General features: G+C 40.2%; 1 protein-coding gene across 2 annotated transcripts in view; it reads left to right on the top strand.

The window, feature by feature from the left end:
• TGDS (TDP-glucose 4,6-dehydratase) overlaps positions 1-10,897 on the top strand; it is a 24,640-nt gene extending 13,743 nt beyond the window's left edge. For both annotated transcript variants that reach the window (XM_025364266.1, XM_025364267.1), the window contains exons 5-12: positions 1,355-1,497; positions 3,404-3,502; positions 4,629-4,688; positions 6,139-6,182; positions 6,764-6,929; positions 7,502-7,560; positions 8,510-8,607; positions 10,071-10,897. In XM_025364266.1, coding sequence (XP_025220051.1) covers positions 1,355-1,497; positions 3,404-3,502; positions 4,629-4,688; positions 6,139-6,182; positions 6,764-6,929; positions 7,502-7,560; positions 8,510-8,607; positions 10,071-10,141 — 740 coding nt within the window. In that variant the 3' untranslated portion in view covers positions 10,142-10,897. The remainder of the gene's footprint in view (positions 1-1,354; positions 1,498-3,403; positions 3,503-4,628; positions 4,689-6,138; positions 6,183-6,763; positions 6,930-7,501; positions 7,561-8,509; positions 8,608-10,070) is intronic.
• Positions 10,898-23,754: the final 12,857 nt, after the last annotated feature.

Raw genomic sequence — 23,754 nt, 5'->3', positions numbered from 1 at the left:
ATCGTCCGGCACTCCCCAGTGAGATGAACCCAGTACCTCAGTTGAAAATGCCGAAATCACCGGTCTTCTGTGTCGCTGGCGCTGGGAGTTGAAGACTGGAGCTGCTCCTATTCGGCCATCTTGCTCCGCCCCCCCCCTCATTTATATCATCTTTTCCTTACCTTGAACACCTTGGTTCTCAACAGCCCCACCCTAATTACTTATTTACTTTATTCCAGAACACACAATGAGTCCACATTTCTTCTTCTAAGGACACCAGGTAGATTGGATTAGGACCCATCCTAAAGACCTGATTTTCACTTAATCACCTCCTTAAGAGCCCTATCTGCAAATATAGTCACATTCTGAGGTTCTGGGGGAAAGGGTTGGACCTTAAGATGAATTATGGGGAGAACACAGTTTAGCCCATAACTCTGGATTAGAGGGAAATGCCTATGTAATTTGACTAGATATTTCCAAGTTTCCTTCCTTAGGGATTGTAAACATTTTACATTGTTATTGTCAGTGTACAAAGTATCTTTTGTCTAACAGCCTCAACAAATAAGTGATTTGTCAAATTTTTGAATTTTTGCCAGTCTGATAAGAAGTGGTATCTCTGAGTTTTTAATTTGGGTTTTTTTAATTGTATGTGAGGTTGATCATCATAATCTTAAGGACTCATTTGTATTTCTTCATCTAAACTGTTTATGTCTCCTACCTGTTTTACTGTAGGATTGTTCTTATTTATTTAAAGTTCTTTATAAGTTGACGATACTTAACCCTTTATCTCTGTAATTTCACATGGTTTTTCCCAGTTTGTCATTTTTGTCTTTTTAATTTGTTTTTAGTTTTTTAACCATGCAAAATTTTTATGCGGTCAAATTTATCCGTCTCTTCCATTATTGCTTCTGGATTGTGATTCATCGTTAAGGAAGTTCCTTCCATTTCCTGGTTATAGAGGTTCAGTTCTTTTAAGGTGAATTTATTTTTAAATAACTCATTCAACATTTATTGCTTTCAGCAGTAACAGATTGATCTTAAAAAGCCTAGCCCTGTAATTCATAATTTTTAAATTTAAGAACGTTTTAAATTTCGGTGAATTATTTTTAAATTTTCTTCCTTATAGAATAAAAAACTTTCCTGCAAATTTAACACTGATAGTTTTCTGGGTTCTAAGAATTTGCATGTACTATGCAATTTAGGTTTAAAGAAGTCATAAATATCACTGCCTGTGTATGTTATTACTATAAGTGTTGCAGCTGTGGTAAATGAAGAGACGTGAATAGTACCCTCCTTAAACCTGAATCCATCATTTGGCATTTGTTTTATCAATTGGATAGACTTGTTTTAGCTTTTCACTCTTTTTTTTTTTTAGATCTTTCATTCGTACGTGCCTTTGAGTTTACCTATGTTAATGTTTATGGCACTCACGTTTTGGTAAGTGCTGCTCATGAAGCCAGAGTGGAGAAGTTTATTTACGTCAGCACAGATGAAGTATATGGTGGCAGTCTTGATAAGGTGAGCTTAGAAAATGTATATTTTATCTACTTCACCATGTACCATGATACAGTTTTATTAAACCTACACTGGGCTTTTTTCATCCTCAAATTATATACACTTGTAACACTCTTCAAAGTGTTTTAGGATTCTGTAGAGGGACAGAACTGATAGAATAGACAGATATATAAAGGGGTATTTATTAAGTATTAACTCACACGATCACAAGGTCCCACAACAGGCCATCTGCAAGCTGAGGAGCAAGGAGAGCCAGTCTGAGTCCCACAGTTGAAGAACTTGGAGTCAGATGTTCGAGGGCAGGAAGCATCCAGCATGGGAGAAAGATGTAGGCTGGGAGGCTAGGCCAGGGTAGTCTATTCATGTTTTTCTATCTGCTTTATATTCTAGCCACACTGGCAGCTGCTTAGATGGTGCCCACTCAGATTGAGGGTGGCTCTGCCTTTCCCAGCCCAGAAACTCAAATGTTAATCTCCCTTGACAACACCCTCACAGACACACCTAGGATTAATACTTTGTATCCCTCAATCCAATCAAGTTGACAGTGTTAAACATCACAGAATGTTATTGCATTGTCTCCTCTGTTCAGATCAAGTGATACCGCCCCAAATGGGGAACAACAGCCTAGTCTTGGTAGAGACTGACTTATTTATTTTTTCATGCTTCAGAAATCTCTTTAGGTAGATTTATTTGTAATTTTGCAAGAGAATTGCAGATCTCACCTTTTTGTCCCACTCTTACACATATGATGAATGTCATTCCATGGACCAATGCATAAGTTACACTGCAGCATACTACCTGTTCATCTTTCCCTTTCAGTCATATCTTTCCCTTTCAGTCATATTGGAATGTCAAGGAGACAGTGTAAAATTCTTGTAAAAACCAAAATCTTTTTTTTTTTTTTTTTTTTGAGATGGGAGTTGTGCTCTTGTTGCCCAGGCTGGAGTGCAATGATGCAATCTTGGCTCACTGCAACCTCCATCTCCCGGGTTCAAGTGATTCTCCTGCCTCAGCCTCCCAAGTAGCTGGGATTACAGGCATGCGCCACCATGCTCGGCTAATTTTGTATTTTTAGTAGAGATGGGGTTTCTCCATGTTGGTCAGGCTGGTCTCGAACTCCCAACTTCAGGTGATTCGCCTGCCTTGGCCTCCCAAAGTGTTGGGATTATAGATGTGAGCCACTGTGTCCAGACTTAGAATCTATTTTTTTAAATAAATCATGCATAAATACTGTACTTTTTATGCAAAGGAAACTCCATTGTCCAATCTATAATTTTTATAGTTGGTGTCTGCAGTGACCTCATTTTGTTTATTATTTATGAATTTACTTATTTTACCAAGACACATACACAGTGAAAATCAAATAGTCCAAAAAGACTGACAGTGAGAAAAAGTAGACCTTGACCACTTCTCAGTTCTCAATTCTGCTTCCAAGAAGTAACTGTTTTTGAATTCTCTGCAGTTGTTATCAGGTAAACTTCTTTGTTCATGCACCCTGCCACCCTACATCAGATCCGACACAGTAACCAGAGTGATTTTTAAAATGTAAGTCAGATCTGGCATTACTCTGCTCAAAAATCAGTCATTGTTTTACGGTGGCCTTCAAGGTTTTGGCCTTCCTCTAGCTCTCTGACATCCTCTCCCACGGTCTCTCCCCTCATGTCAGCCTTCCTGCAATTCCTTTGGACACGCTTCTGTCTCAGGGCCCTTAACTTGCCGTTCTCTCTCTCTGCTATATAGGATTGTTGTGCACATTAAAGAAGCTACTACATGTCCTTGGGAAAACACCAGGCACATAGGATTTAAGAAGCGGCTTTTAAAATTTGGTGATTGACATTTCAGGTTTTAACATATGCTCTGATTTTTATACTAAAAATATGCATAATTTTAAAAATATGTTTAAAATTAGGAATTCGATGAATCTTCACCCAAACAACCTACAAATCCTTATGCATCATCTAAAGCAGCTGCTGAATGTTTTGTACAGTCTTACTGGGAACGATATAAGGTAAGACCTGATTACAGAAACTCTTGAAACATTTTCCTTTGGACCTAAGTGTTAAAACTCCAAGTGGGCTTTTTTTTTTTTTCCCTAAAGATTTTTAAGTTTTCTATTTATTCTTCGGAGACAGTCTCGATCTGACACTCAGGCTGGTCTCAAACTCCTGACCTCAAGTGATCCACCCACCTCGGCCTCCCAGAGTGCTAGGATTACAGGCGTGAGCCACGCCCAGCCCAAGTCAGCTTTTAGCAGCATGCTTAGAGTAGAAGGCATAGATTGAGAAAATTTACATATTACGGAATTTTAAAAACTAATTTCCTCTATTGTGTGGACAAAATAGGACCTACCTCTTCTTATTCAGTTCATCATTAAAGGAATAACTTGAATATACATTGTTTTTCTATTTCGGTAATAGGTAGAGTGTTACAGCTAGAGTCAGAATGAGGTTGGAGTCCTATGAGTGGAGGAAGACAGAGGGAGGACAGATCCCCTTTCTGCCGTGTGCTTCTCTCTGCATGATTTGGCTTTTGTGGCTCCTCATGAATGGGAAGTAGACTTGCCCCTGGTGGCTCTGACAGTGTCGGTATGGGAGCCTTACCCCATATGAATCCTCACCTTGAATCTCCTACATTTGGCTTCCCACTGCTCTTGGTGAGTTTTTAGGGTGTGGGTCAGAGAGGCAAGGCTTGGAATTCCTAGAGATTCTCTCACCATTTGGGTTCTGGTGGCATCGGTCCTTTTCACTTTCATAGTAGCTCTTTTTATTTGTAGGGATTGGTACAATGAAGAGAGCCAATTTAGAGTCCTTGAGGTGGTCTTTAAAATAATCAGCTGGAAAGTTCTTCAGTGTTTTGCTATCAATCAGACTTATAAACCTGTGCCATCTGTGTTCGTCTTCTTGTACTAATAAAAGAATGTTCCTCTTCTTTTTTTTTGGAACCTCTGCCTTTATCTGAATCCTGTTCTCTCCTTTCTAGAAACCTTACGTTAGAAAAAAATCTCTTCCCTTTGACCTTAAGGTGTGTAGAATTATTTAGGCAACAGTGCCCATATTTTGAAATTCTGCTCGTCTTTAAAATAATCATCATTATTAGACCTTTTCAAAAGCCTTAATGTTGAATATTCTTTTAAGTTTCCAGTTGTTATCACAAGAAGCAGTAATGTTTATGGACCACATCAATATCCAGAAAAGGTAAACTTTACTTCTTAATTCATGGTGTTTTTCAGTGATTGTAACTTCTCATTATTTGAAATAACCTCTTTTCAGTTATTTGTCAAAATAATATGTTGTAAATTTTACATAATTTTATATGCTGTATAACACCTCTTGCAGATTCCTTCAGACTTAGAGGTTGAAGATGAGTTTTAAGTCTCAAGCTGGCTGACACTCACCAGCTGGCTTCACCACTTGGCAGAGATTTTGAAGGATCCAATGAGAATGATATATGTGAAAATACCTTGTACTTTTAAAGACTTTAAAGCATTGTAGTATACTTCTACCACTACTGACATGCTGTAGTTGACTCCTTGTTTGCAGTCAGACCAGTATGTCAGGGTATACAGAAAGTCAAAAGCTAGCAAGCTAGTGATGCAAGAAGCTTGTATACATTAACTGTCTTAGTGTCAGCTGGCTAACTGTGCCTCAACTTATCTTTATGGTGTAGGCATGAATATCTTCCAGAAAGTACTAGAAGTAATGAATAAAAAAATTTAGTTTAGAGGCTGAAAATGCCTGTGCGGTTGGTTCTGTATCATCAAGTCTGATTTTACATAACTTTGGCCACTCGTCCTAAATTTGGAGACTGGGTTTTTCTTTTTTCTTTTCTTTTTGTTTTTTTTTTTGTTTTTTTTTTTTGAGAGGGAGTCTCGCTCTGTCGCCCAGGCTGGAGTGCAGTGGCGTGATCTCGGTTCACTGCAAGCTCCGCCTCCCAGGTTCATGCCATTCTCCTGCCTCAGCCTCCCAAGTAGCTGGGACTACAGGCGCCCGCCGCCATGCCCAGCTAAGTTTTTGTATTTTTAGTAGAGATGGGGTTTCACTGTGTTAGCCAGGATGGTCTCAATCTCCTGACCTCGTGATCCGCATGCCTCCGCCTCCCAAAGTGCTGGGATTACAGGCGTGAGCCACGGCGCCCGGCTGGGTTTTCTTGCTTCCCATCTGGTTGCATTGATCTGTTTGCCCAAAGGAAAGGGCCATGTCATGACCTGCAGGTATTAATATTTACTTTGCTTAATTTAAGTTTTCTTTGAATCCAAGAGCACTGGAATTTACTTTCTATAAATTCCTCAAGCACTTAGTGCATAGGTGCTATATGTAATCCAATAAGTAAGATACAAATGTCTGCCTTTATGAAGTCAGCACAAAGGTGAGCCTTATGATGAGACCAACTGTCTGATGAAGACTCTTTCTGCATTTTTCCACTATTTAGATCATTTTATCTTCAAGTAACCTGTCTTCATGAAATAGCAAACTAAGAGTTCTTTTACTTATCAAATATTATAGTAGGTTTTAAAATGAACTGATAAAAAGAATTAGAAGCAATCCCTATGCATATTTCTTAATAATCTTTTAATCTTGGTATGAGTTCAGATTCTTACTAATGAGTAAATTTCCAGTCTGAAATGATATTTAAATATTCTTTTAGGTTATTCCAAAATTTATATCTTTGCTACAGCACAACAGGAAATGGTATGTTATTATTACCTTTTTACCCATATGCTTTTCTGGTATGTTAGAGTATTTGGTGACACTTTCTTGAATATCATAAAGTCTTAAAGGCCACAAAATTTAATGTCCCACCAAATTTAAGAATCATTTCTCCAGTGTAATAGTTTTTAAAATAATCTGTATCTTATTTTTGTAATTTACTTGAGATAATTTCAAATCTTAATAACCTATCATAGAACTTTGAATTATAGCATTAACATTTGAAATCTATTTTTATATAATTTTACTTTCTCAAAAAACTTATTTAATTCATAGAACTGTAGATATTTCTTTAAAATGAACTTATGGTATAAAATTGAATACACATTTCACAGGGGTCACTAATATGTTTGTCACTTTCCTACTAAGTACCCTCAGAGGGTTTGGAAATTATTTAAGAAATATGAACAAAATTTAGAAAAGCTATGAGAATTTGTATTTTCAGTAAAAGATTCTGGGATCCCCATGGGAAGTGGCTTCTCTGGAGTTGTAGTACTCAGTCAATGCTTTAGGAAACTTTACCTTTTTACACTTCATGATTTCACTTCATTTAATCTCTTTAGTTGCATTCATGGGTCAGGGCTTCAAACAAGAAACTTCCTTTATGCTACTGATGTTGTAGAAGCATTTCTCACTGTCCTCAAAAAAGGGAAACCAGGTGAAATTTATAACATCGGAACCAATTTTGAAATGTCAGTTGTCCAGCTTGCCAAAGAACTAATACAACTGGTATGTATCTATTTTAAAAGGGTGGTATTTTCAAAATTGTTAGTGGCAGTAACCATTAATTTAGTCAAAATCAGAAGCATACAGTTTACTTAATTTAAAAGTAAGCAAGTAGAAAATGAAATGGATTATGTGTACCATATGTGTCTTAATTTAAGTTTTATCACCTATTTAGTAACAGCTTTTCAGGAAAAAATAATTCATTAAATGTACTGTCCCTAATTGTAAGACATAACTCATTTTCAGAAATATAAAATTGTGTCTTAAAATAAGTAACAGTGACATATAAAATAATTATATCAGTAGTTATGAATATCCATATATATTAGGGGACATCAATTATAAATTCATTTAATAGAAAGAGGGACTGAATAATAACCAAAATCCAATGTGTATATCTGAGCTTCAGATGGAATTTAGTATAAAGTATAGACAGTGTTACTAAAATGATGTTCATTTTAGCTGTCTTCCCCGCTATGAAGCAGTTGTTTTCTTTTTAATCAGCCGTTAAATACCATTGTTATTCTCTGATCTCATTTTATAATTTGACTCAAAAGCCTTCTCCATTTTAACAGATCAAAGAGACCAATTCAGAGTCCGAAATGGAAAATTGGGTTGATTATGTTAATGATAGGTGAGTAACAAGTTAAAACATTGGGGAAAGGTTGTGAAATCTTAGGTACCTTTAAAATTATAAAATATGTGGACTTGACCAATAACTAGTTTATCTCTTTTGAATTTTCTGGTAAAACATTTTTTTTCATAATCGTTAGTACCATACAGATTAAGTATAGCATTATTACTTACTAGCTATGTGACTTAAAAAATTATTGACCCTTTCCAAGTCTGAGGTTTCAAACCTCCAGTGTGAACTAGGGATAATAACATCTCTCTCTTTCTTTTTTTTTTTTTTTGAGACGGAGTCTCACTCTGTCGCCAGGCTGTACTGCAGTGGTGCAATCTTGGCTCACTGCGACCTCCACCAGGTTCACACCGTTCTCCTCAGCCTCCCAAGTAGCTGGGACTACAGACTTATGACACCATGCCCAGCTAATTTTTGTATTTTTAGTAGAGATGGGGTTGCACCATGTTGGCCAAGATTGTCTCCATCTCAACCTCGTGATCCGCCCACCTCGGCCTCCCAAAGTGCTGGGATTATAGGCGTGAGCCACTACGCCCAGCTGATAATAACATCTTTCTTATGAAAGTATTTTAACATTTATTTATAATGTATATTAAATACCTGACCCACAGCCTGGCATATGAGTCCTAATAAGGTTTTGTGTATTTGTTTATTCGTTCATTGAACATTTGTTGAGTTTTTTTATGTGTCAGGTATTTCACTTATAGCTAGATCGTGGCTGAAACAGGAAGATAAGACACAGAAGGTTAGGCACCTGGCATTATGGATGACTTTTTTTTTTTAATATATACTTGATTTTACAAACTTTCTGCAGAAAACCTATTGGGAATTTTTTGTCAAGAGAAAAGTTGGGTTGTGGTGCATAAACATATATCTCCTAGTATCTACATTTGTAAATATATATCTACAATATCATTTTAAATCTGTTTTGTTTTCCAAGACCTACCAATGACATGAGATATCCAATGAAGTCAGCAAAAATACATGGCTTGGGATGGAGACCTAAAGTGCCTTGGAAAGAAGGAATAAAGAAAACAAGTAAGTTATCAATTAATCATTTTGGGGTCAAATCAGGAAAATTTAAAGGAAAAATAACTTATTTCCAGAACATTATACAAACCAGTGGAATATTGTGTTGAATCATTTGTACTTTTCAGATTGCCACATTTCATATATTTCTGGTAATAGTCCTGTGTTTCCTAAGCATCTTGAATTTTATAAACCAACTTCTGATCAATCTTCCCGTATCTCGTTAGCATTAATCAAACACCTATATTATTTATTCTGAGGTACATATTTTTTCACTTTCTTCACACTCCTAAAAGGTATGTCTTTTTATAATCACTAGTGTCTTATATTTATTATTGTAGCTTTTTTCTTTTTTACATGTATGTAAAATAATGATCCGTCAGTGGCATCTTAGAGTTGGTGAAATAGAGCTGCAGTCTTTTTTGTATCTTGAGGCTTTTTATATTGAAACCAACAAAGGTAATACATTTAGTATGTGCAGAAAAATCTATTAAAATAAGTGCTTATAAAGTCTGTGTATATATATTAAAGCTCTGTTTAGAAATGTATTCATAAGAAAAGCTCTACCCAGATGTTAAAAAAAAAAAAAAGTTTTGATTCAGAGCTTGAAATACAAAATACTTAAGTCAAATATTAAAAAACAAAAAATAATTTAAAACTATCAGGTTTCTTTAAACTAAAAAAGCTTTTACTGATAGTATAGCAATATAAAATAATTTAACATATTACTAGAAGAAAGGTGCTGGGCATAGTGGCTCACATCTCTAATCCCAGCACTTTGGAGACCAAAGTGGGAGGATCACTTGAGGCCAGGAGTTCAAGACCAGCCTGGGAAATATAGCACGACCCTATCTCTACAAAAAGTAAAAAAAAAATCAGCAGGACATGGTGGCACATGTCTATAGTCTTAGCAATTTAGGAAGGTGAGGTAGGTGGATCTCTTGAGCCCAGGAGTTTGGGCCTATAGTGAGCTACGATCACACCACTACACTCTAGCCTGGGTGACAACGAGACCCCATTCTCTTAAAAAAAAAAAAAAAAAAAAGCAAGGAAGTTCACATCAACTCATTGTGACTCTGATGCAGTGTTATCATATTTATATGACCAAACACTGTATTATACTTTTTTATATAAAATAATCTTAAAATCAGAGCAGATGACTTATTTCCAACACTCCAAATTCCTTAAAATCAGAATGTCTTAAATATTTATACCAACAAGTTCAGTATTGAATGACTTTTGAAGTTAAAAAGAAAAAAAATCATTGATTTTTAATTATAAATTTTTTAGGTGATTTAAATGTCTTCTGATTGACTTAATTGTTAAGTTCAAAATCAAATTGTTTACATCATTAGGTAGCCCTTGTCTGCTGCTTAGCTGATGGGCAAGACTTAGCTAGCAGGAACTCAGTAAATATTGGTTAACTAATGTTTAGTTTTTTTCTTTTTTTGTCTTTTGTTTTTTCCTATTAGTTGAATGGTACAGAGAGAATTTTCACAACTGGAAGAATGCAGAAAAGGCATTAGAACCCTTTCCGGTATAATCACCATTTATATAGTCAAGACAGTTGTCAAAGAAAAAAATTATCCTACCTCTACAAGTGGTATGAAATTAAGGGACCAAATGAAGTGCTCTCTTTTCATTTGAAATTAGATTCATGACTTTTTGTATAATATTCAAATGCAGAATGCCTCAATCTTTGGGAGAGTTTCAGTACTGGCATAGAATTTAAATGTCAAAATTCTTTCTGAAACCCTTTCTCCTGGAAACTAGGAAATAATAGGGGTAGAAGACTCCCCACGGGTAGCCAGGAAGAAGTCTCCTGGTTCTGACAACCATGAGGGGTAATGGTGCTAGGCGGATGGCAACCTTCACTGGTTTTGAGCTCAGTCAGCTTCCCAGCCTTTCCCAGTGTCTAAGAAATTCTCTGAAATGTTCGTTTTTAGGCAATATAGGATGAGTCTGATGTCCTAATTCACCTTTTCTTTTTTTAAGATCTGATATACTATCATTGCCTTAGTAATGGAACAAAATAAAAGCACATCTAGCACTTTTTAACTTTTGATAATTTTGTAAAATTGATTACGTTGAATGCTTTTTAAGAGAAGATGTAAAGTTTTTATATTTTCACAATTAACCTATGTAAAACCTTGTATCAGAAATTTATCATGTATTTACTGTTTAAAATGATTTTATTTATAAAATTGTCAATATCTTAATGTATTTAATGTAGAATATTGCTTTTTAAAATAATATGTTTTTATTTTGCTGTAGAAAAATTAAAAAAAAATTTGATTATGTATTTTTAATCCTTCTTTGCCCTAAATAAAGACTTTAAGATGACTTGAAAAAGTAACTGATTGGCTGTTGGGTTGAGAAAGGAAAAATAAGCTCGGTGACCCTCTATTAAAGGTACAGATTTTGGTATGGAGGCATCATAATTCCTCATTAGAAAGTCTTACACTTTAAAAATACCCTTAAATACCAGCTTCCCACTGTGCTTAGGGATCCCCAAGTCCATCCCTCTTCAGTTTCTCCAATTTCACCTTCCAGGAGAGAAAGAGAGGGAAGACAAGTGTGTCAGTTGAGTTTTGCAGGAAGCAAATGCTAAGAGAAAGTAATGACTATAATGATAAAAGAGGAAGGAAGCAAAAATTGGGCAGGCTGTGCAGGCAGAAAGGCAAACCCATGCGGAGAAAATGTCTATTGTGAGAATCAGCTATTGGCCCTTTCACAGTGGAAAGGGCCCAATGGAGCTCATGTCCCACCAGGTAGCTGGTGGGTTTCCTTGAAGAATAGTGCCACATTGGGGGCTCAGTATTTGTCTCTATTGCCAGCAAGTTGGATATTCACAGGTGGCAATAGCTGCATTGGCCGTGGTAAGTGAGAATTCGTGCTGTGGGTCCCAAGAGTAGGGACCATCTGTACAGTGAGGCCTGTTCCATTCAGGTGCCCATCGTGGTAGTTGTAGGGTGGCTGATGATGAAAGCTGGCTAAAGTTAACTGACCAAGTCATTTTATCTACTGGGTGGTTCAGTGCCTCTTGCTATGGTGGTTGCTTTCTAGTGAGTGTTAACATGGAATACACAGATCTTCACACTCGCCATCCTCTCCCATAGATAGGCCTATCCATGTTTCTCCAGCCTTTACTTCCTTGTTTCCTGCTCCTCTAGACTTTTTCCTTCTAAGTCCCAAAGTAGCTAGCCAGGCTACTGCTCATGACTAAACGGATATTCTCACCACAGGTCACTACCATACATAGTGCATGAGCAGGTATACTACTCAAAGCTTTTTTCTTGGAAAGGTTTTCTTTTTCCACATTCTTTTGAAGGCCACCCCTGCATGGCTTTCAGGCAACCACCCTCCAGTTTTGGCTCGCACGCACATAATAGGCCAATCCATCTGTAAACCAAGATCAGCTTTTCTTCTCCTTTCAGTTGGTTGTATGGGACCCTCTGTATGGCCACAGGTATAAAGAACTAAGGTGGTGACATGGGAGTCTGGCCTACCTGCTCTTACAACTTACTTGTGCTCTCCCATTCTGCTCATGCCTGATCCCAGATGTGCCGTTTCCATCTTCCAGTGGACTGCTGCTGGCTCCACCTGACTCTGAGTGGGTGGGCACATTACTCTGCTGGAACTGCCGTAACAGAATATCAGAGACTGGGTAGCTTCTACAACGGAAATTAATTTTCTCACAGATCTGGAAGCTAGAAGTCTAAGGTCAGGATCAAGGTGTTGGCAGGGTTGGTTTCTTCTGAGGCCTCTCTTGGCTTACAGATGGCCATCATCTGTCCTCACATGATCTTTACTCTGTGACTAAATTTTTTCTTCTTATAAGGACACCAGTCATAATGGATTAGGGTGTGTTTTAAACATCTCATTTTAACATACCTCTTTAAATACTTTGTTTCCACGTATAGTCACTTTCTGAGGTACCAGGGGTTAGTACTTCAACATAAGAATTTGGGGGAGACACATTTCAGCCCTTAACAGTGGGTCCAAGTGCACTTAGCACATATGGGCAGTTCTAGATGCATGGTCATTTGGGGTCCTGTGGTCAAGCATTCTGGGTCTACCAGGGCACAGTAATTTATTTTACAAAGGAATTATTCTCCACTGAGCCTGAAATGGTCTTTCCCAGGTGTGACCATGGGACCTGCACAGTTATTCTCCGCTGGGGCTCACCATAAAACCCACACTACATCTGTCTCTACCACTGACACCACCAGCACCATAGGGTTTACCACATCATATAGCCCAAGTGGCAGGAATGCTTGCACCCCAGCTTGGACCTGCTGCAGACCTCTTTCCCGCCCCAGACCCCTCAAAGCTGGCAGCCTTTTCTGTCATTCAGTACATAAGTTGGAGCAGTACCCCTAAGTGTGGAATGTCTTCCCTCCAGAACCCAAAGCCAGGCTCTGTGTTTCCTTCTTTGAGAAAGGGGATATAAGATAAAGCAGTTTGACTTCAACTTGGAGGGAATGTCCTGGCACACCTTGATTGTTTGACTCCTAAAAACGTGACTGAAATCACAAGTCCTTGATCTTCATCAGGTTTTATCTCCCATCTTCTGGCCATCAGGGTGCCAGCCACCTTTGCTCATTCTGCCTGATCAGCATGACGCCATCAATGTGATAGATCAGTGTGACATTCTACAGGATGTTCAGGAGACCCGAGTCTCTTAGGAGAGCAGAACTTACATAGCCCTAAGGTGATACTGCAAATGCTCCCGGTTTCTGATCGTTCATGGTTGAGATGGAAAAGAACACATTCAGCAAATCAGTGGCTGGATACTATGTTCCAGAGGCCTTCTAATCCACTTCAACCAAGAAGATGCCACTTGAGCACAGCGGCTGGTATGTAAGTTTGCCATCGGAACCTGGTATATAAGTTTGGATATTTGTCCCCGCCCAAATCTCATGTTGAATTGTAATCCCTAGTGCTGCAGATGGGGCCTGGTGGGAGGTGTTTGGGTCATGGAGGAGAACCCCTCATGCTTGACATTGTCTTCGAGATAGTAAGTCCTTGTGAGATCTGGTTGTTTAAAAATGTGTGACACCTACTCCCACCCCCCACTCCGCACCCCCCGCCACTGCCTCTCTCTCTTGCTCCTTCTTTTACTGTGTAATGTACCTGCTCCCAATTTGCCTTCCACCATGGGTAAAAGCTCCCTGAGTCCTCCCCAGAAGCCAAGGGATATCAGCACCATGATTGTACAGCCTGCAGAACTGTGAGCCAATTAAACCTCTTTTCTTGTAAATTACCCAGTCACAAGTATTTCTTTACAGCAGAGCCGCTCCTTAATTGAGCTGGCCTTTGATTGCAGTAATTCACCAGGATCTACCTAGTTCCAGCAGTGGCCAGATTGGTGAATTAAATGGAGCTTTGGTGGGGGCCTCTCTGTATCCTTGAGATCTTCAAGGGTGGCATAATCTTCACCTCCTCCAAGGTGTGATTTTGTGTTTTAAATTGAGACAGGGGGTCGGTGGGGAGTCTCACTGTGTTGCCCAGGCTGGTCTCGAACTCCGGGACCCAAGTGATCCTCCTGCCTCAGCCTTGATTCTAAAGTGTTGGGTCATGGGGGTGAATCCTTCATGGCTTCTTGACACTGTCTTTGTGATAGTTCTCATGTGATCACTGCTCCCAGCTGTGATTTTGTTTTTGATTGACTATCTCAGCCAGGGCAGTGGCCCAGCTGAGGCAGGTTTGTTACGTTTGCTTCAGCCAAGATTAGGGCACTGGTTGGGAAAATCTAGGACTCTGACACAAGGATGAGATTGTCCGAGTGGATTCCTTTAAAGACCTCTGCAGCTTTTAAACTATTAAATCCTGAGTTTGGTCTTGGGCTTCTTCTGTTCTCCCACCTCATGATAAGGCCCTCACACTTAGTTGTCACTTATTTCTTGTTCTCAGCTTTTCATTACCCGTCTGGAGGGCATCAATACAACTTATTAAAGACCAACAATTCCACTGCCCTTGTAAGACTTGTTCTCCTGAGCTTTTCAAGTGCCTGGATTATTGCAGTAAGCAGGGCAGGGTGGTCCCCTTCCCAGGAACATTCCCCCGAGTCACCACTATGAAAGGTTTAGCAACTACATCACTACCTTATGCTAGGGACTCTTTATGTCCCTGCCTCTCCCAGGATGGTATTCTTATGACCAGCCAGGCAGAAAGTGATCCAGTCTAAACCCATCTTATCAACTGTTTTGTTAGACCACTCTTAGAAATGACGGTGACGTTTGGGTCCTCTGGGAAGTAGGGCTGAGGCCAAATTAGAGGTGCTAGCAGTTTATTAATAGGATGGGGAGTTAATGCTTGTGAAAGATACAAAAGAAGAAATCTTCAGGCTGCAGCGTAGATCAGACAGCTGTGTTTTAAAGGATATCAGACAGCTGTGAAAAGGAAGGGGTGAGGAAGAGGGATGGCAGAGTGAGCCTCAGAATCTCTACCAGCTCAACAGGGATCTGCAGAGCAAAATCTGAAAAAAAGTCCCACCTGGGCAGAAATGGCTGGGTTACCTGTTGTGCTCAGCCATTGGCCAGGGGCTACTTAGAAACGGCCAGGTGGATCCTGAAGGCATTGCAAGTGGAAGCTGCTGGCTAACTGCACTCTTGCCAGCTGAATGGCAAGCTTTTTCTTAAAGGGAAATCCAGACGGTAGACCTTGATAATTGCCATTTGTAGGGAAGGACAGGGTCTTGGAGTTTAATTGCTCTCTATACAGACTTTCAGCCAAACCACTTGGTTTTGTTTGTTTGTGAGACAGAGAGTCTCACTTATCACCCAGGCTGGAGGGCAGTGGTGCAATCTTGGCTCACCGCAACCTCCGCCTCCCGGGTTCTCTTGCCTCAGCCTCCCAAGTAGCTGGGACTACAGGCATGTGCCACCACGCCCAGCTAATTTTTTGTATTTTTAGTAGAGATGGAGGTTTCACTGTGTTAGCCAGGATGCTCTCGATCTCTTGACCTCGTGATCCACCCACCTCCCAAAGTGCTGAGATTACAGGCATGAGCCATTGCGCCTGGCCACACCACTTGCTTTTTATCCAATGCCTTGCCCTCCCCTACCTCCCTTATCTCCGCCTTCCATTGCCCCGGTTGCTGCCGGGTTCTGTGAGGTCAGCTCACCCAATCTGGAGGTTCCTAGAAGGCTCACTGGAGATGACATTTGACCTGTGACTTATTGAATGGGAGTTAGTGAGGAAACTGAGGATGATTCCAGGCAGAGGTTTCATCAGAGTGAAAGCACGAAGTTTTAAATAGTGCTGTGTGTTCAGGGAACAACAGGCCGTCAGTTTTACTGTAGCATAGTCATTCTCAAAATGTGTCTCCATTTCATTAAGGAAATCAAAACTATAATGAGATATCACCTGACACCTATCGGGATGGCTGTTATTTTTTAAAAACACAGTGTCAGTGAAGATGTAGAGGAATTGGGACCCTGGTGCATTGCTGGTGGGAAAGTGAAATGATGCAGCCTCTGGAAAACAATATGGTGGTTCCTCAAAAAGTTAAATATAGAATTGTAATGTGATCCAGCAATTCCATTTCTAGAGATATATCCAAAAGAATTGAAGGCAGAGACTTAAGATGCCTGCACACCAATGCTCATGGCAGTAGTATTCACAATAGCCAGAAGGTGGAAACAACACAAATATCCATCAGCAGATAAATGGATAAAACAAAGTGGCTTATATAATGGAATATTATTCGGCCTAAAAAAGGAGTGGAATTCTGACACATGCTGCAACATGGATAACCCTTGAAGGCACAAAAGGACAAAAGTGGTATGGTTCCACTTAAATGAGGTTCCTGGAGTAGGCAAATTGATACAGTATCAGAGGTTTACCAGTGGCTTGAGGGAGGAGGGAAGGAGCAGGTATTTTTTAATGTGTACAGAGTTTCTGTTTGGATGAAAAAAGTCCTGAAACCAGATAATGGTGATAGCTGTACAACATTGAGTCTACCTAATGCCCCTGAACTCGACACTTAAAAGTGGTTGAACATGACTTTTACATTATGTATATTTTGCCATAATAATAATTTTTTAAAATGTGGCCCTGGACAGCCAGGATTCACATCACCTGGGAACTTGTTAGAAATACAAATTCCCAGACTTACAGAATCAGAAACCCTGAGAGTGGGGCCCAGTAATTCAGAAGCCCCCTAGTGTTTGAAAGCCACTATTCCATAATGTGAGATGGGGAGGTGAGGCTGGAGAGGAATGTGGTAGCCAGTTCACGGAGGGCCTTGTCTGCCATGGTAAGATGCTTGGACTTTATCCTACCAGCCAAGAGCTAATTCTGGATTTTAAGGAAGAAATTGACATGGTTAGATTTGTAGGATTTATCTTTTTCCTAGTTTCAAAAATAATGTGCTTATTACAGAAAACTTGGAAAACTAATCAGTAAAAAAATCACCCATAATCTAACACTGGAAGATAATTCCTGTTAATATTTTGATGTATGTCATTTAATTTTTTGTGCATATACACATACATTTTAAAAACCAAGTAGAGGATCATAATGGACATACTGTTGTGGAGCCTGTTTTTTTTTTTCATGCAGCAGTATATCATGAACGTTTTTACATATTATGAGATCTTTTGCCATTTTTATTGACTGCAGAATTACGTTTTGGATAGCTTTTTCTGGCAATAGCATGGAAGATGAATTTAAGGAAGACAGGAATGAGTTCCTGCAGGGATTGAAGTTATGAAGCTGTTGCTGTAAATCAGGCTGGCGATGATAAGGCCTAAAGCACAGCACCATAAACAGGCAAGTCTGGGACAGACGTGAGAACGTTTTAGATTTAAAAACTTACTGATTGATGATACATTGGAGGTGCTGTTTTTTGACGTGAGTGGTATTTTAAGGTTTTCAGTGTTGAACTGGAAAGAGTGGAGAATGGTGGATTACAGTTAGGAGGCATCGAGCTTGGGGAGATGTTGAGCTGTAAGGGCCTGTGGAACATGTTAAGTGGAGATACCTGGTGAACAGTCAAGTATGAGAATCTGAAGCTCAGATTGGTGGTTGGGGCTCAAGATCTAGAGACACATGTTTGGGAGTTAAGTGACTATTAACATCTGAAAGCGGATTAAATCCCCCCAAGGAAAGTATACAGAATGACAGGGTTGATGGTGGGTGGAATGATTTACACACAAGCCATAAGAAACACTAATATGTAAGTTGCAGGCAAGCAGCCCAGGGAAATTAGGAAGGAATGGTTAAAAAACAAAATGACAGGCCGGGTGCGGTGGCTCACGCCTGTAATTCTGGCACTTTGGAAGGCCGAGCGGGCGGATCACCTGAGGTAGGGAGTTCGAGACCAGCATGACCAACATGGAGAAACCCTGTCTCTACTAAAAAAAAATGTATACAAAAATTAGCTGGGTGTAGCGGTGCATGCCTGTAATCCCAGCTACTTGGGAGACTGAGGCAGGAGAATTGCTTGAACCCAGGAGGCGGAGGTTGCAGTGAGCTGAGATCGCGCCATTGGACTCCAGCCTGGGCAACAAGAGTGAAACTCTGACTCAAAAAAAAGAAAAAAATTACTCTCACTGCTTCACTTGACTAGCCTTAAAAATCAATCCATCAATCAATCAAATTTGAAATAAAAAAGAAGGAATGGGTGGGGCATGATGGCTCACGCCTGTAATCTCAGCAGTTTGGGAGGCCAAGGTGGGCAGATCATGAGGTCAGCAGTTTGAGACCAGCCTGGCCAACATGGCGAAACCCTGTCTCTGCTAAAAATACAAAAAGTAGCTGGGCGTAGTGGTGGGCACCTGTAATCCCAGCTACTCAGGAGGCTGAGGCAGGAGAATTGTGTGAACCCGGGAGGCAGAGGTTGCAATGAGCCAAGATTGCGCCATTGCACTCCAGCCTGGGCGACAAGGCAAAACTCTGTCTTAAAAAGAAAAAAAAGGAAGAGTCAGAGAGTGAAAGAAAGGAAGAAATAACGCCACCAAAGCAAAAGGGAGAGACATTCAATAACCAACAGATGGCCAACTGAAGTTCAGTGAGGCAAAGACCAAGAAGTGTCCACTGGTTTTTGGCAATATGCAGGCAAATTTTCTAGTGTGGGGAGAGGCAGATAGCCTCTGGATTGTGAAGATTGAGTAGTAATTAGGAATCAAGGGATGGAAAAATGGAATTTAGCCTTTCAAGGAGCTGAGAAGAGTCAAGATAGGGCCAGCCCTAAGGAAGGCACAGGCTTAAGGAAAGGTCTTCAGAAGCTGCTTTATTTTGTTTTTGGCACAGAATGGATTTCTGTATGATTATAAGCTGAAGAGATGAGCAATAGACAAAGAAAGAGAAATGATATTCAGGAGTGCATAATTAATGGAGTACAGTGTCCATGGAGATGGACTCCCTAGGGAAAGACTCGCTTTGGGATAGGATTGATCTCATCTTTCTGGATCTGTAATGGCAGGAGTTGAGATGAGATTGGATACAGTGACTTTTGGGGAAGGAGGTGAGGGAATTCACCATGGCCTCAATTTTCTTCCTGATAATAGGGGAGGCAACAGGAGAGAAGTGAGTTTTGTAGTATATCAGAGGAAAATGAGAGCAGTAGCTCTACCACGGCCCAGTAAAGGTGCAGCCACGTTTGAAGGCCATTAATTTATACTCTTACAACTGCTGAAAAAATGCTGCATTGACCATCTCAATATACACCTGTGTGTACACAAGAGCGTGTATTTCTGAAGGATTAATGCCTAGATTTGGTATATCTGGGTCCAAAAAGCACATGCACTTAAAATTTGAAAGATAGAGATGAAATTCCTGCCCTCTAGCAAGCCATGGATATTAATAGATCTTTAATTTTTGCCAGTACGAAAGATGCAAAAATTGTTTTATTGCACTTCTAGAATCTTTAGCTAGCTTGAGCCTCTCTTTGACCTCACCTGCAGATGTTGAAGTTCTGCCCTCTATATTATCATCACACTGTACTCATACAATTTGTTTATAGGTGTGTGTGTTGTTTATAGGTGTGTGTGTTCCACTAAACGTGGAGCTCCTGGGGGTGTAATCACCTCCCTGGACACAGCATCTCTATTCATTTGCAGGTTTTTTAAAGAGCAGAGTCTTTGCCACTGTCTGTCTGTCTCTCAATTTCTCTCTGCCTCTCTTTCCTTCTTCCTCCTCACATGCACATTTCCCCCTCCCTCCTCATCCCAGGCAGAATCTCTTGCATTTTCACCATTTGCAGTCAAACACCATTTGACTACATAAAGCTTACTTTCTTGCTCAAATCTCACACTTTAAGAAAGAGGTGAGGGCTGGGCGTGGTGGCTCAAGCCTGTAATCCCAGCACTTTGGGAGGCCGAGACGGGCGGATCACAAGGTCAGGAGATCGAGACCATCCTGGCTAACACAGTGAAACCCCATCTCTACTAAAAAATACAAAAAAAAAAACTAGCCGGGCGAGGTGGCGGGCGCCTGTAGTCCCAGCTACTCGGGAGGCTGAGGCAGGAGAATGGTGTAAACCCGGGAGGCGGAGCTTGCAGTGAGCTGAGATCCGGCCACTGCACTCCAGCCTGGGCGACAGAGCGAGACTCCGTCTCAAAAAAAAAAAAAAAAAAAAAAAGAGGTGAACCAGTTTTGCAAGTCTTATATCTGATTTCACTTATATTTTGTTATTGTTTAGGAAGGTTGGTCTTTAATTCTCACTTTGGTGCTTCTTTATAGAAACTTCTATCCTTGAATAATTGTTCTAGGATCCTTCCTTCGCTTTAATAGTATTGTTAATACTGTTGTGTTTTATAGCTAAACTTACTATGTTTTAATTGGCATACTCTTAAAAATAGTGTTACTCAGTGATGAAAAATGTTATATTTTACCAATGTAACCTTTCTATCCCAAATTTAGGAAGTAGAAGCCCCTTTGTATTGTCTCTACTTAAGTCCATTTTGAAGAGCAAAAGAAGCAATTCTAGTTCTTCATCTTTTTCCCTTGGCTCCAAACGACAGGCATATCTCATTTCATTGTGCTTCACGTTATTGTGCTTCGCAGATAATTATGTTTTGTATAAATTCAAGATTTGCGGCAACTCTGAGTCGAGCAAGTCTATTGGTGCCATTTTTCCAACTGCATGTGCTTACTTCTTATCTCTGTCACATTTTGGCAAGTCTTACAACATTTCAAACTTTGTCATTATTTTTATATATATTACGGTGGTCTGTGATCAGTGATCTTTGATGTTACTAGTATAATTGTTTGGGGACACCACATATCATGCCCATTTAAGATGACCAACTTAATTGATAAATGTTATGTGTTATGTCTGCTCCACTGATGGGCCTTTCTCCCATCTCTCTCCCTCTTTTTGGGCCTTCCTATCCCCTGAGACAATACTGAAATTAGTCCAGTTGATAACCCTACAATGAGCTGGGCACAGTGGCTCACACCTGTAATCCCAGCACTTTGGGAGGCCAAGGCAGATGGATTACCTGAGGTCAGAAGTTTGAGACCAGCCTGGCCAACATGGTGAAATCCCGTCTCTACTCAAAATACAAAAATTAGCTGGGCGCCTGTAATCCTAGCTATTTGGGAGGCTGAGGCAGGAGAATCGCTTGAACCCGGGAGACAGAGGTTGCAGTGAGCCGAGATCATGCCACTGCACTCCAGCCTGGGTGACAAGAGTAAAAACTCCATCTGAAGAAAAAAAAAAAATTGGCTCGGTGTGATGGCGCTCATGTAATTCCGGCTACTTAGGAGGCTGAGGCACGAGAGTTGCTTGAACCCAAGAGGCAGAGGTTGCAGTGAGCTGAGACCGTGCCAGTGCGCTCCAGCCTGGGTGACAGAGCAAGACTCTTTCTCTAAAAGACAAACAAAAAACTCTACAATGACCTCTAAGTGTTCAAGTAAAGAGTTACACATCTCTCACTTTAAATCAAAAGCTAGAAATGATTGAGCTTAGTGTGGAAGTCATTTTAAAAGTTGAGAAAGACCAAAAGCTAAGCCTCTTGTACCAGTTAGCCAAGTCGTGAATACAAAGGGAAAGTTCTTGAAGGAAATTAACAGAGATGCTCTAGTGAACACATGAATGATAGGAAAGCAAAACAGCCTTATTGCTAATGTGAAGAAAATTTGAGTTTTCTGGATAGAAGATCAAACCATCCACATTTCTTTTTTTTTTTTTTTTTTTCTTTTGTAGATGGAGTTTCATTCTGTCACCCAGGCTGGAGTGCACTGGCATGATTTTGGCTCACTGCAACCTCTGCCTCCCAGGTTCAAGCAATTCTCCTGCCTCAGCCTCCCAAGTAGCTGGGATTGCAGGCATCTGCCACCACGCCCAGCTAATTTTTGTATTTTTGGTAGAGACAGGGTTTCACCAAGAGAGACCAGGAGTTAGGCTGGTCTCTAACTCCTGACTTCAAGTGATCTATCTGCCTCAGCCTCCCAATGTGCTGGAATTACAGACGTGAGCCACCGCGCCCACCCCACAACATTTCTTTTAAGTCAAAGCCTAATCCAGAGTCAAGCCCAACTCTTCAATCCTGTGAAAGCTGAGAGAGGTGAGAAAGCTGCAGAAGAAAAGTTGGAAGCTAGTAGAGATTGGTTCATGAGACTCAAGGAAAGAAACTGTTTCTGTAATATAAGTGCTTGGTGAGTAGCAAGGGCTGGTGGAGAAGTTGCGGCACATTATCCAGAAGATCTGGCTAAGGTCACTGATGAGAGTGGCTACACTAAACAACAGATTTTCAATGTAGACAATACAGCCTTCTATTAGAAGATGCCACCTGGGCCAGGTGCAGTGGTTCACGCCTGTAATCCCAACACTTTGGGAGGCCAAGGCGGGTGATTCGGCTGTCAGGAGTTCAAGACCAGCCTGGCCAACAGAGTGAAACCCTGTCTCTACTAAAAATACAAAAAATTAGCTGGGTTTGGTGGCAGGCACCTATAATCCCAGCTACTTGGGAGGCTGAGGCAGGAGAATTGCCTGAACCCGGGAGGCAGAGGTTGCAGTGAGCCGAGATCACACCATTGCACTCCAACCTGGGCAATAAGAGCAAAACTCTGTCTAAAAAAAAAAAAAAAAGAAAGAGCTATCTAGGACTTTCAGTGTTAGAGAAGAGAAGTCAATGCCTGACTTCAGAGCTTCAGAGGACTCTCTTAATGGGGTCTAATGCAGCTGGTGACTGTAAGTTGAAGCCAGTACTCATTGACCATTCTGAAAATCCTAAGGCCCTTAAGAATTATGCTAAATCTACTCTGACTGTGCTGTAGAAATTATACAACAAAGCCTAGATGACTGAAAGATTTCTTTCAAAATATTATTGCTCATTGACAAGGCACCTAGTTACCCAAGAAGTCTGATATAGATGCACAAGGATATTAATGTTTTCATGCCTGCCAACACAACTTCCATTCTGTACCTCATGGGTCAAGGAGCAATTTTGACTTTCAAGTCTTATTATTTAAGAAATAAATTTTGTAAGGCTATAGCTGCCATAGAGTGTGATTCCTCTGAGGGATATGGGCAAAGTGAATTGAAAACCTGAAAAGAGTTCACCATTCTAAATGTCATTAAGAACATTCATGATTCATGGGAGAAGGTCAAAATGTATTAACAGGAGTTTGAAAGAAGTGGATCCCAACCCTCATGAATGACTGAGGGATTCAGGACTTCAGTGGAGGAAGTTAGTAACTGCAGATGTGGTGGAAATAGCAAGAGAACTAGATTTAGAAGTGGAGCCTGAGGATGTGACTGAATTGCTTCAATCTCATGATCAAACTTCAGTGGATGAGTAGTTGCTTTTTATGGATGAGCAAAAAAAAAAAAAAATGATTTCTTGAGATGGAAACTACTCCTGATGAAAATGCTGTGAGCATTGCTGAAATGACAACAAAGGGTTTAGAATATTACATGAACTTAGTTGATAAAACTGCAGCAGTGTTTGAGAGTATTGACTCTAATTTTGAAAGAAGTTCTACTGTGGGTAAATGCAATCAAACAGCATGGCCTGCTGTGGAGAAATTTTTCACAAAAGAGAGTCAATGCAGCAAACTTCATTGTTGTCTTATTTTAAGCCACCGCAGTCTTCAGCAACCACTGATAAATCAGCAGCCATCGACATCAAGGCCAGACCTTCCAGTATGACTCACTAAAGGCTCAGATGATTGCTAGCATTTTTTAGCAATAAAATATTT

The sequence above is a fragment of the Theropithecus gelada genome, chromosome 17 (genome assembly GCF_003255815.1).
Source record: "Theropithecus gelada isolate Dixy chromosome 17, Tgel_1.0, whole genome shotgun sequence".
Classification (NCBI taxonomy): Eukaryota; Metazoa; Chordata; class Mammalia; order Primates; family Cercopithecidae; genus Theropithecus; species Theropithecus gelada.
This window is presented reverse-complemented; position numbering and strand designations above follow the sequence as displayed.